The sequence below is a fragment of the Branchiostoma floridae genome, chromosome 6 (genome assembly GCF_000003815.2).
Source record: "Branchiostoma floridae strain S238N-H82 chromosome 6, Bfl_VNyyK, whole genome shotgun sequence".
NCBI classification, from domain to species: domain Eukaryota; kingdom Metazoa; phylum Chordata; class Leptocardii; order Amphioxiformes; family Branchiostomatidae; genus Branchiostoma; species Branchiostoma floridae.
In genome coordinates, this window is record NC_049984.1 from 9,841,379 (window position 1) to 9,855,789 (window position 14,411).

At 39.2% G+C, this 14,411-nt stretch overlaps 1 protein-coding gene across 1 annotated transcript; it reads left to right on the plus strand.

Annotated features, from left to right (window-relative positions):
- Positions 1–14,259, plus strand: LOC118417156 (vitamin K-dependent gamma-carboxylase-like). The gene is made up of 16 exons (XM_035822577.1): positions 1–82; positions 1,060–1,260; positions 1,812–1,967; positions 2,201–2,366; positions 2,619–2,697; positions 2,933–3,039; positions 7,613–7,776; positions 8,439–8,599; positions 9,082–9,210; positions 9,629–9,760; positions 10,366–10,517; positions 11,189–11,358; positions 11,707–11,852; positions 11,967–12,135; positions 12,576–12,720; positions 13,098–14,259. Exons 1-16 carry the CDS (start codon positions 58–60, stop codon positions 13,249–13,251), a joined length of 2,256 nt encoding a protein of 751 aa, XP_035678470.1. The 5' UTR covers positions 1–57; the 3' UTR covers positions 13,252–14,259.
- The last annotated feature ends 152 nt before the right edge of the window (positions 14,260–14,411 follow it).

A 14,411-nucleotide genomic window follows, 5' to 3' on the forward strand; every position in this document is an offset into this window, starting at 1 on the left:
GGAACAAAGCCAAAACTTTGGCGAAGTTTATTTTCACGCACGGCATCCTGGGTAAAAATGGCGGCACCTGACAGAAAGGGAGGTACGTGTCGTTCGGTTCTGTATTCTGTCGTGTTTTTAGTCTGTATTCGTCCCCTTTTGCATGTTGTCACAAGCACACAGTAGGGTTAACTGTAGAGAACTCGGTACAATGTTCATAAAAAGATCTACTGCTAAATTCTCTGTTGAATGTTCTGAACAACCAGACATGTTGTAACCATATGTCGCGAACGTCGAACAAGCTAAAAAGGGGAGGGGGGCAGGAAAGTTACAATCCATTGTCTTTATCCCGTTGTAACGTTATACAACAGGATGATATTATGGCTCTGATGACGTACGTTATAACGTCTCCCTGCCTCCTATATCTCCATATAATCTAGTTAACCATACCTTTTATCACCAGTTTAGTGATGAAATACCTCATGTTTGATAATGTGGACATAATGTCAAAGGTCAGACCATGAATGTTGAAGGCTCCTTCATTTTATAAACAGACTTAGATAAGGGGATCTGACACAAAGTTGACAGGCTTTTGGAGTCTGAAATGCTAGTTTCTGCATTTTGTAAGGCAAATGTTTGGGATTGATTTTATTTGACGGGTGTTGCTTACAGACTTGAAACACAATCTGAACAAAAAACTGTAATAGTGGGGTTCAAGCACCACGAACCGCTGTCACCATGCCAAACGTCTGTCAGGCTTTTGGCCAAATTGGTTGGGTGCTTGGTTTGGGGAGCTTGGCTGCCTGGATCCGTCACAATAGGCCCAGGGTTCGAATCTCGTGAGTTAGCATGGAGTAAAAACTGTTCTACTCGCCTCTTAGTGTGTTTCAAAACAATCATAATGTAGCCTGACTAAAATGGTGCTCCTTGCGGCGCTGCAGCCTAAAACATTAACCCCAGCCAATGAGAGATTGTGTAAACACAATCTGTCTATATCATAATAGTGCATTGAAAATATTCATTATGATTACGTAACAAGATCAACAAGTAGTTTTGACAGATGTTACTTAATTTTGTCAGTGCGGCACAGGAAAAAAGGCCCCCCTCTAGATGGAAGCGGGGACGCCCTGCCGCCACGCCAGGAAGCCGTTACCAAGGAAACCAGGTTCAGGAGGTTGTTTGGCTTTGACCTTGAAGAGCTGCAGTCATGGTCAGGGTTTGTCCAGCTGCTCAATCGGCCAGCGGACCCAGCAAATCTGGGGGTACTCCGTTTTCTCTTTGGTAAGATATCACCTAGTATGCTAAGACCTCTGGAGGTAAACAATATTCAAATAAGATTCAATCTCCACAACTTACAGTATACAAAATGGGGATTTACTTCTGGACGTTGTCTAGTGATGCTGAAGAAGAGTGATGCTGAAGAAGAGTGATGGATGTCACTCGAAACGTCCGGAAGTAAATTAATCTACGTTTTGTATCCAGTTGTAGAGATTGTATTGTATTTGGATATATCATTCATATGACCTAATACTGAAAACTGTAAATCTGTCATTGCCGGGAAAATTAGTTTTTACAAAAATATTTAGAAAAATATTATTTTAATCCTTTGGTTATGTTAGAGCAATGACGTGTCATTCATTTCGAAGGAGACAAATATATCGTAATCGCTGAGATAAAACCAAAGAAGCAACCCTCCCTTAACCATTTAATCTAATGTTAACTTTATATTTATTAATGGCTACCTTGTCCACCCAACAAGGGACTAGGTAGATATGTACAATGTACATTTACATGGCATTCATAAATACATGTTTCTCCATTCCGTTGCGCAGGGTTTCTGATGGTGCTGGACATCATGCAGGAACGGGGGATGTCCCACTTGGACATGCGGTTTGGGAACCCAGACATATGCCACTTCCCTCTCTTCAACTTCCTGCAGCCACCCTTCATAGACTGGCTCTACATAGTCTATCTGGTCATGTTGATAGGTACTCAAGTTATTTCCTTCAAGTGTTTGATAAAGTAGAGTTAACACATGTATTAGGGATGTATATATACAAAAGAACATACATGTACAGTAGGTGATCCAGGCAGTAGTGTATGAGTTTTTCTGTATCATAGTTTGGTAATTAAAATTATCTCCATTTGAGTAGAAGATATCATGCTGAAGTTTTATTTCTGTTTGTGCAAGAGGTATCTCACTGGAGTTTTGTTTCTACAGGTGCAACAGGTATCATGCTGGGGTTTTGTTTCCGCCTGAGCTGCCTTTGTTTTCTGGGGCCGTATTGGTTCATCTTCTTCTTGGACAAGACAGCATGGAACAACCACTCCTACTTATATGGACTCACTTCATTCCTCCTGATGTTGTCAGATGCAAACAGATACTGGTGAATAAATGAGGACTTTTGACCTTTTTCTTAATAGCCTGTTATACCAAATTGCTAAATTTTTTTTCTAGGAAAGTTATATAACAGTCACATTAAAGACAAGTTTATAGAAGTACTCTGTCCCAGAATTTTTGTGGAGAACTTCCTACAAAAGTAAGTCTGAAATTGATTCAGATCATTTATCTCTTGATAGAGGGGTCTTGGGGATGCCATTTTGTAATCTACAGTTCACCATCATTTATTCTTTTTCAGGTCTGTTGATGGTTTGTTGAATAAAAAGCTGCGGAATTCTCACGTGCCTCTTTGGAACTACACTCTACTACGCTTCCAGGTACCTGTCATTTTGGCTATGTAAAAACTTCTTATGATGGAAGTTAAAGTTTTACTTCAGGGATGATTTTACTGCTGCAAAAGATTGTACATAGTATGCACTAGAAGTCATGTTGATGTCAACATTTACAGCAAATGGAGGTGCCAATTACATGATTTTGATACCCATGATTGTGTGGTTGGTACAATTCTTCATTGTTGATTATAAATTCCTTCGCTTTTCACTTTTTGTCTAGATTTTCACTGTTTATTTCCTTGCTGGATTGAAGAAGCTGGATGCAGACTGGGTGACAGGACACTCCATGACCCACATCTCCAAACACTGGGTCTTCTCACCATTCACGTCAGTCCCTGTTACATTATCCACATTATACTGATGTATCCCAGTGCTCAAAATACCTTCTTGCACATTTGCAAAGGCAACCACATTTTAAACCCTGGTAGCGCCGTGTGCAACCTGAACTTTTGCAGCTGGAACATTGCTTTTCCCCACCTACGTGCAGAAGCATTGGTATTTATTTCTTAAAAAGTTTAAACATAACTAGAAAGGCCGACATTTGCTTAAGAGCAAATACAGCATATTTCAGCCATACCCCTTCCCACGCAACATTGGACTGTTCCAAATCACCCCTGCGCAAAAATGGAACATCCTCTTAACAGTACATTATCCCCCAAAGTGGACTGGTATTGTGAATTGACTCCAGGTAAAAACAGAGCTTGCTTCTATTTTTCAGAAAATGACAATAATCACACCTTCCATTCAGAAAATTTTCATCATGACTGAAAATTGTTGAATGACTTCATGTAATGTCATTAACAATTTTCAGTACGATAACTAGGTGTAAGTTTAAAAAAGTATAAGCTCCTTGTGATGTGGGTACAGTTATTATTGCAAGGAACTTTTTTTATTCAAGTAGGGCATACGATTTAATAATTATCAAGCAGGTGCAGGTACTGTAGGAGCGTTTGTTTTCTTCAAGCTGTAAAACTGTTAAACTGTTTTACTTTGTATGCAATCAACCATCGAGCCTATTCTTATTTTAGTTTAACAACTTCCTGCCAGACCCGGAAGATACGATTGAACCTTGTTCGAGGATTTATTTTCGTCTGTCTGGTCAGTCTGTTCATACCCTGGCGCTGAGAGTGTTTTATTGGGCTGAAACTCTGGCAGTTTAAAGTTACTAACAATTTAAATGTTCAAAGTTTATGCCAAACAACAACAGCACTAGGAAATGTGGCCACTATAGACAGGTGGTCACTATAGAGAAAATGCTGATCTATTGACTAGGAGCCATACGTTACACATGATTTCAGTACACTGATCATTAATCATATAAACATTGCACAGGTAAGCCAATTGTTTAGATGTACAATTAAGTTCAAATAATTCTGAAGAGAAATATTGATGAGAAAATAATCATTCTCGCCACTGTCTAACTTATAATTACGTATCAAAACTAAACGCAGATTTTCTAACTAACGCACCTTTCGCCGAATTCATCATAGGACCGCCGGCTATCAATCAAACACGGCTGTTGATTAGACTTAGAGTTTCAAACAGTCATGTGCTGTGTGCCAGTTGACAGCGAACTTCATGCTACGTGATGTTTTACATTGCTTGGACCTTCTTTCTTACAGCGGTGCTTCTACAAAATATTTAGACTGTAACACTGAGTTTTATAGAATAGAATTTGACGCAGAACAGCGTTTTTTGCTGGGTATTTTTTTTTAAACATGTCCGTGGGAATATCAGCGAGGCGGCGACGTAGGGATATCAGACCGTCAACAAAAGTCGCACGGCGGCTAACGGCGCAGCGAAGATACTAGCGCTATAAATAAGCGCTTCAACTAAGGATGGCAACCCGTACAATATTTTTGTATACTGTTGAGCTAAGTAAAGTTTGTTGTTTATGAGGTTTTAGTTGTCTTTGAAGCTTTGACCCGAAATATTTTAAAGTCAAACTGCTGAAGAGAAATAAGTGACTGCTACGATTATCGTAGATATGGCCCTAAAAAAACTGATAAAAGAAGCCTTCTCAATAGCCTAAAATGCAAGAGCTTCCGGGGGGGCTTCGCCCACCTGGGTCCCCCCCACAGTGGCCCTGCCCCTGGACCCCGCCAGGGACATTCGGCGGCCCCCGGACCCCTCTCCGACGCTTTGAAAAAATCCTGGCGAGAAGTCTGTACGGCCTGAGTCTTCAAGTTAACGTATTGTGTGGTCCCGCTTATGAATATTAATTAGCCTTCGCTTTCCTCTTCGCTGATTGGCTGAACCATTAATTGAATTAACTCTTCCTGCCGGCTAGACGCAGGTGCAGATGTCGGCTCTGTGGGGTGAACGTCCGAAAGGTCACGGCATGGAGAACGAAAGAAAACCAATTTCCCCTAAAAAAAAGTGCTGTAATTAAGCCTTTTACAGTACTTTATGCCAAAAATTTTACTTGGATCATTTTACCAACTATATTATGCCTATCTATACCAAATGTTACTCATACCAGGGTACAGGGGTGCAAAATATACCGTTATAAGACCGTCAACAACAGTCGCACGGAGCTAACAGCGCAGCGAAAATACCATCGCTAGCGTTTCAACTTCGGATAACAAGTTATAAGTACTGTTGAACTCAGTAACGTTAAAGTTTGTTTTTAGTTGCCTTTGACGGTTTGACCTGAAACAGTGTTACGCTAAACTCCTGAAGAGAAGTTAAGTGACTGCTGCGATTATCATAGATATGCCCCTAAGAACTGATACAATATAAAGCCTTCTGAATAGTCTAAAATGCGAGAGCCTTAGGCGGGCTTTGCTCCCCCTGGCGGGAACACTGCTATATACGGGATCATGAGGCCCCGCTTATGAATATTAATTAGCCTTTGGCCTCCTCTTCGCTGATTGGCTAGGTCTTTGATTCAATTAACTCTCCGGCTGACGCGCACAGGTGTGGCTCTGTGCGGGGTCACGGAAGGTCACGTCAGGAGGCCAAAAGAAAACAAATTTCCCCTCAGAAAAGTGCCAAAATTAATCATTTTAAAGTTGTTTATGTCAAAAATTTTACTTGAATCTTGTTACCAAGTATCTAATGCCTATCTATACCAAATTTCAGGTCATTTAATTGTAATACCAGGGTACAGGAGCCAAAAGTGTCCTTTTTTGGTCAAAAATTGGCCAAAAATCGCAAAAATAAGCATTTTGTTGCACTGTACACCAAAAGTGTTATTGAATTTATATGAAGGGATTATCAAGGCACATCTGTGTCAAATTTCAGCTCATTCGGTTGCAATACCAAGGTACAGGAGCCAAAAGTGTCCTTTTTTGGTCAAAAAGTGGTCAAAAAATCGCAAAAATAAGCATTTTGTTGTACTGTACACCAAAAGTGTTATTGAATTTATATGGGGGCATTATCAAGGCACATCTCTGTCAAATTTCAGCTCATTTGGTTGTAATACCAGGGTACAGGGGCCAAAAGTGTCCTTTTTTGGTCAAAAATTGGTCAAAAAATCGCAAAAATAAGCATTTTGTTGTACTGTACACCAAAACTGATATTGAATCTATATGGGGGACTTATCAAGGCACATCTGTGCCAAATTTCAGCTCATTCGGTTATAATACCAGGGTACAGGGGGCCCAAATATACAGTTTTGGTCTTAAGATGACCAAAAAACCTTAATAAAATCATTTAAGAGACAGATATGAAAAAAATGAAAAAAATGCCCGAGGGTATTGGCCCACTCTACCCTTGTGCCAAATTTCAAGTCATTCGGTTGAGGAACAACGGAGATACCGTGTTCTGAAGATTTGACAGGAGAAAGAAAGAAACATTACGAATACAATATATTTCACCATACCTATGGTATGGCTGAAATATAAGTAGTAACTATGTAACTAAAAGAAAAGATAGTGGATATGTAGCTGATTTGAAGAAGTAATAACGTGGAAGTGGGCAACCCGAAATGGTGATGGTGCATTACCTGACTTTTGACTCAGGCTCAGGTCATCTGGCAAACCTGGTAGAAAAAAAAAAGGATTTTGAGCACTGTTTAAAGGCTTACAACTTGTTTTCATGCCATTTTTAGTTCAAATGATTGAGATTTATTTCAGATATAGAGTCCATTCCAAGACACCATGCGGATGTTTGTTGCCATTGTTTAGAATTGATTTTAAAGTTTTGTAATTATATGTCTAGGACATTTGATACTTCAGAAATATTCTTAACACTGTTTCAACTTTATAAATATTTCCCTGGTCCTGTAAAACTTTGGAAATATTCATGGTGTGGAATTGGATACTTCTAATAGTTTCTAAATAATGATAACAGCATTCTACCATTATTTACCATTTTCTACCATTTTTTGTAAATGGTTCGGTGGGCTGGGAAGATAGCAATTCACACATCCTTGCAAAGTATGGTTGGGTGCCATGCAACAATGGCCCACCACAAAGGATCCACCAGTACCCAGCAGTGAAATCTAAAAATATACAGATGCAACAATAGGGCTTACTTTTATGAGGGCAATAAACTAATTTTACCATTTGGCCAGGTTTACCATTTTTTGTAAATATTTGTAAATGTGAAATAATCACAGAGAGGTTTCACAATTATTATAAATAAAGATATTTTTGTACAGTTACTTTCAAAATGTTTCTAAAATATTCAAAGAAATTCAAATGAATGAGTATTTTCTTAGTCAATTTTTTGAAAATAATTTAATTATTGTGGCTCAGATATTCTTTTATTCAAAATAATTCAGACTAATTATAAATATTGCCTAAAAACCCTCATGGTGTCTTGGAATGGACTCTACATGTACATAAATTTCAAATCTCATGTATATTTTTGTATGTTCCGAAGATGGTCTTTCCATGCCCCCCAAAAATTAAAGCACAAAGCAGTAATTATATATTTGTATGTCTGAATGTAGGATGTTTTTCTCTGAGGAGTTTGTGAGCGATTGGATAGTTCACATGGGAGGACTGATCATCGACTTGTCCATGGGGTATCTCCTGTTCTTTGACGTCACCAGACCAATAGCCTTCTTCTTTGGGGGATCCTTCCATGCCATGAACTCACAGCTCTTCCACATAGGTCAGTTCACTTGCATGCCTGGTATTCAATAATATTTTTAAAATAATATTTTTTTTACTAGAACATTTGCCGTACTCGTAGTATTGTTGGAGCTGTACACCTAAATGTTATTCTGCTTTGTACAAGAGTGTGTGGCATTGAATGGTTGAGTGGCTAGGGCTAGCTCACTCCGTCCAGGTGTAAAATGGCCACATGTACATGACTTCAGTTCAGGGGGTTCAATACTACTAATCACATCCCCTCAAGTTGACCTTAGATTATGAGTAAGTAGAGATGTTTCACTCACTCACTATCAGTTTATCGTCAGTTAATCCCATCTTGCAAGTATTAGACTTGCATGTGCTTGTGCTTACATGATGATCACATTAGGTGCCTTTATCCTTCTTTTCAGAGTTCAGGTTTGTTAAAGAGGTTCATCAGTCACGTCTGAATACGGTGACTACAATATTTTTCCAACAGTGACAGTTTTTTAAAGGCATAGATATATACCTTGAAATTTGAGGGGGGAGGGACAGAAGATCCACAAAAGTCTTGACCTAGTCTTGCACTCTCGTGAGACTAGGTCACTCCGTGAACAAGATGATAGCCATTGAACAGAGTACAGTTGAAGTTTGTATACCAGGAGTTGTGATTAACCAGAGGTACTTGTGCCCTATCCCCAGGTATGTTCTCCTACACCATGTTGGCCACCCTGCCCTTGTTCTCGTCCCAGGACTGGCCTAAGAGACTGGTGCACAAGTGTCCTGACAGGATGAAGGTCATCCTGCCACTGGACACACCGGCGCAGGACAGCAGGAGGTGTCTGTACACTAGGGATAAAGAGGTGAAATTCACTTGATAAGTTGCATTGTATGGTCAGGTGATTGCATGATCTCTTTTATCAAACCAGAAGGCAGCCTTTCATAAGTTTTCACAAAATTAACTCTAAGTTGTAACTTCTCTTTGTCAAGCATACATAATATATATATAATATATATTATATATATATATATATATAGTGGGTCTTGTCACTGACAAAATGTTGTTCATCTTATAAAATTAATTAAAGTAAATCATTCAATAGTTTCTGTGTATGTTTAATACGGGTTTGGTGATAGTGAAGAAATTAATAAGATTTAATAGTCTGGACACAAAACCAAAAGGATGAGATTTCCATCATTAGATAATTATGTTTAACTATTTTTCAGTGTCACTGACGAAAGATAGTTTATACTATCTGAAACATCTGACCGTTTCCAAAATCATATCCAGTTGCTTGAGTAACAGCTTTTTTGGCTTAACTATTTTGTCTCTACTATTATGAAGGACCCACAGGCAAAGTCGGGGAAGCAGAAGAAGCCACCTACACGACTGATCCACCACCTGTCTGCAGTGTTTGTACTGCTGTACATGTCAGAACAGCTGTTCCTCCCCTACTCACACTTCATCACACAGGTGGGCGTGGTGTACATTCACTTTGGTCATATCATACCTCATTTGCATGATGAATTACCTAATGAGCAAATGCTACATCCACAAGAAGTAGACAACTCATTCATCTCTCGTTCAATGCTTTTAAAACTTCTTTCATGTAAATGTCAGAATTTATTGACTCAAAAATAAAAGGGGTCAGTCAGGGGCATGACAGCATACTTAGCGGTCCATGCGAGGCAGGAAACTTGCACCTCCGAATTAATCACCCTTAATGTTGTTTTTTTACATTTTGCTCTGAGACACTGAATTCATGCAATCTCTATGGGCCAGCGGCACAAGCGACCCAGTACATTTGACATAGCAATAGCAAATCAATAACAAGAGTAATGAGACCTTATACCTCCATGAAACATTCTAATTATGCAAATGCCCTCTGCAGGGTTACAACTCGTGGACCCAGGGGCTGTATGGGTACTCCTGGGACATGATGGTCCACACATGGTCAGTCCAGCACATAAAGGTCAAGTACGTGGATGCAGCCACCGGAGAGTATGGCTACCTTAGACCTGGGGTATGTACTTCTTTTAATCTTAGATGAATGATTATTACACAAGACTACTTCAAAATATTACTTTTGAAACCCTATTTATTGTTGATTCTGCTTTTTATTTTTTCATCTCAAAATGGGTGGGTGGCTCCTACAACTTTTGAAAGTTGATTTCCAAGGGGTCCCACCATACAAGACAAGATGTGTAACATTCAGTTGGACAGCATAAAATAGATCACATGAAAACCAAGGCATCAAAACAAAATCAGTGTCCATTTCACCAAGGAGCTTTCATCTAATAAAACCTATTAATATTTGCTGTTACATCTCTGCAATACATATAACTAATACTAGCTTTTACGCTGAATATTTTAAGAGATTCATAGTTCTGCTCCAAAGGAAATGATCCAAAAACACACGACTGTATCTTAGTACAAAGCTATACTTTCTTACAACACAAAAGTACACATGGATCAAATTTTCAGTCCTCAAGAAGGCGACAGTGGTCGTTGACAATTTGGTTCGTGTGTACTTTTGTGTTGGAAGAAAGTTTAGCTTTGCACTATGATTACTAGTACCAACACAGATGAGCTTCCATCACGACTGAATCTCATTGCTCTCTGTGGCAGGTGTTTACAGGGTCGAGCCGTTGGAGCAGCCATCCCGACATGCTGAAGCAGTATGCCACCTGTCTGCAGCACAGGCTGCAGGAACACAACATCTCACAGCCACAGTTCTACTTCGACATCTGGAAGTCCATGAACAACAGGTTCCAGCAGAGGTCAGTCAGTTCACTCGTCTTCTCAGGGACAGAGGTTTTCTACACTGACTCGACCTTGTTCAGGGAGAGTACCATATGCAATATTCCTGGGAATCGCTAGATGGTGCACACATACAAAGAAAGGAAAAGAAAAGCAAAGCATGATGGGACCTCAGGTTTTCTACAGATTATAGTCAATGAAACATCAAATCCTGAGTCTAACAGCAACACCCTTCATTGCCCATTGCTTTCCCTAATTTTTAGCAGTTTACTTGCAAAGTGCACATTACAAGCATGTAAAAAGCTACACTCTGAGGAATTATAGAAAATGCTTAAACACTGGAATTAAAACTATAGGGACTTACACCTCTAAGTTTTTTGACAAATTCTGTCACCATGAATTAATGACCCTTTCATCTCCAGCAGTGACGTCAGGAACAAACTGACAAGTTCGAAAATTTAGAGGGGTGAGTCCCTACAGTGTTAATTCCAGTCTTGGAAGTAAAGTGTTAGCATTTTTCTATGTGTTCTACTACAGATAAACTTTCATGATAAGCTAGAGAGGACATTTGTACCATCAAAGTCCTAGTTTGAAGAAATATAAAGAATCTCTGTATTTCAAATATGAGAGTTCACTAGCATTACTAACTTTGATATGAGAATGTTACATTACTTGACCCCCCCCCCCTCAGGATGGTTGACCCCCGTGTGGACATCGTCACAGCTGACTGGTCTCCCTTCAGCCCCTCGTCCTGGATGATGCCACTATTGGTCGACCTCACACCATGGAGGGAGAAGTTTCAGGAGATAGAAAAAACAATGGCAAATGAAACAGAAGTGGTCTTTGTTGCAGATTTTCCAGGTATGTACATATATCTGGTACTAGTATCTTGATAGTGTATCAGTTGAATTTCATAGTCGTGTTCAGTACTGTTCCTGTGAAGTTTTTGGTGCAGCGAGGTCATCATGTTTTGCCATATTTATTCGTGTCTATAAATAATGATTGGGCATTTAACAAATGTCCTAGAGTGAGTTAGCAAGCTAAATGACTCATAGAGTTAGACAAGAATAGATATAATTATTATAGCTTACTGCTTACTATTGGACGTATTAAGTTACAGCAATATTTGGAAAGACAGCCCCATGACAAAATGGTAGGTGAACGTAAATCCCTGGCTGAACTTTCCTTTGCCTTTTGTTCATCCTGCAGGTCTTGAGCTGGAAAACTACATCAACTCTGACTTTGAGAATGTCTCCCTGACCGTTCTATTTGGGGAGGTCAGGGTGGAGTTTAGAGGCCAGGAGAACAACGAAAGTCTGAAGAACATCACTTTGAAGAAAGATGACAAACTCGAGGTCAGATCATGAATATATTTAGCTTGATCTTGATATTCACACAGTTAATATTCATTGTCTTATTGTGCGGTGTTTTGTATGATATTGCACAAACCTAATGTCTTACTTCCACAGATTCCTTCTGGAGAGTTTCACAATGTCCTCACCACCTCGGAATCCCCATCCTGCTACTTCTACATCTCCACTAACCAGACAGAGGTGGAGTTCAAGAAGAATGTGACTGAATACCTGGAGAGACAAAAGTCAACTGCCTCTGGTACAGATGGGAACACTGCAGGATCAGGTACAACATGTACTACAGATTGTAGATAACAAAATTGACATATAAAAAAAAAAGGTTCTTAGTGGCAAATGTTAACACGCACACGAGGACATTGAAACATTAGATCTGTGTGTTTTGGGCACACTATTGACAGATTAGCCAAACAGGATTGGTGGGCGTCAATCTACTGTCAGGGAAAGCCGTGTTAAGTGCCTTTCCTAAGGGCACAACGCCAGGAGCTAGTATTGAACCCCAAACCTCTAGATTCTGAGCCCAACACCACAAAATTTATATACCAGGAAGTACAAATAAAAAATGTTTAGCTGTATATTGTCTACAGACATGCACTTGTTAATGTCCATAGTGACGATAAGTTTTGTTTTGAGACTTAATTTGAGACTTGTGGATATCTGCATTAAGTAAATACTACCAGAAACGTCTTGTTTTTCCCTGCCACACAGTGAATGAGAGCTCAGACGACCCTCTGGTAGAAAAATACCAAGAAGTTGCCATGAGAAGAAAGAGGAGGGAACTCTATAACTCTCTATCTCAGCTGGACTACTTGAAGTTGTGGGGTTTACAAAAGTACTTCACCTTCAGGCGCAGGTGAGACAATGCCTCAACCATATGTAACATTTTAGATGAAACTGGAACAGAGATTATAAATCATGCAACTTACACCTAACATATATCTTGCGGCCACTAGCAAGTTGCGGCTTCAATGTCCGAGGTTCTGTTATTCACGCCGAAACATTCAGGCATCACTATACATGTGTTACCCAATACATTGTGAAATGGTGAGAAGATGATTTTGTCAGCAAATTGAGGCATTAAAATAATATGCTTCACGTCTGAAGGCACCCTACGTCTGCATAGAATTTTGTTTGTAGTAGAAGTCTGTGATGAGGCAAATACAACGTAAAACAGGAATATCGGAATGGAAAGGACACTAATTTTTGTTCTCTATAACCTATTTTGTACAGTTTGCTGATGAGTGGGCTGGCTGTGCGCAATATTGTATTTGGAACTCCAGAGCTGGACCAGCTGGCAAAGGACATACACTGGGCCTCGGGACAGTTTGACCCCGAAAAGTACTTGGACGAACTCGCAGGAGTTCCAATGATGGAGAATCCATGATATCCTGTACTTGGTGTTCTGCTAAAACAAGATACTTATTTTACATTTCCTATTCAGAATACAGTTCCATAATTCTTGGACCTGATCTATATTTTAACATCTTCACTACAATGACCATTAGGTTGGTTTAGGTAGTGTGCAGGCTACATGGACCATTACACACACAGAAGTCAAAAAGACATTGCTCTAGATATACATGTATTCAAATTTGTTAAGCTAGACTAGCTAGATTTCAGAGTTATTTATTTGTAAGTTACGTAGTGCACTTTTGTAGTGTCTAAGTCTAAGTAGTGCACTGTAAAGCATATCAGTCCTGGCTGCTAAGAAGATGGGATGTTGCTTGATAAATAATGAAGGAAGACTTTCCCAAAGAGGTGCCGCTGTTGCTTCCTTAGAGGCAGTGTTACTTTCTATTGAGCATTCTCAGTGGGTATCTGTGGACCAAACTGTTATACGTGTGCCTTGTAAGGAAGAAGGTCGACATTGAGATTTTTCAGAAGTTTACTTGATGTTTTATCACAATACTTATTGGTTATCTTGCTGGAAACAGCTGGTTATATCCACTATTCATCACCATTTCAAACTTTTGTTTTAATCTACATCGTATACCAAAAAAGTTTGAAGAAAGCAAACCGACTCCAGACATTCTAATGGCAGTGACATGTCATTGTATTTGGTATGTGTACTGATATTAAAGTAATGATGTATGTTTAAGGTTGCCAGAGTCCAAATCATAAAAATAATATTTTATTCTTGCACTGATTTTAATAATTTTCTAGTATATTTGATTTTCATTCCTGGACCAATAGAATTGATGTAACTAAAAGATGCTATTTTTCTTCAGCAGTTGTTATTTCTTAAGATGTCAAGTAGGTCAAGTAGATGTTAAGTGGGAGACTTGGTGCTCATAGTCTAGCTGCTCCACACTTTTTGCTGCATAGCAATAATGGTATTTCATGCCAATGTTGGGAACATTTAAAATCAACATTAAATACAGCTGTATCAGTACTGTTCCACCAGTTGTCTTCTCTTTTGTGAGCACAGATTCAATATATTATCTTAATCGTCATGCTATAACAAAAAACGTGGGTATGAATGCATGCATTTTCTGTGCTGATTTTGAGATTAACTGAGACTATGTGCTTTCCAAAGTTATGAAA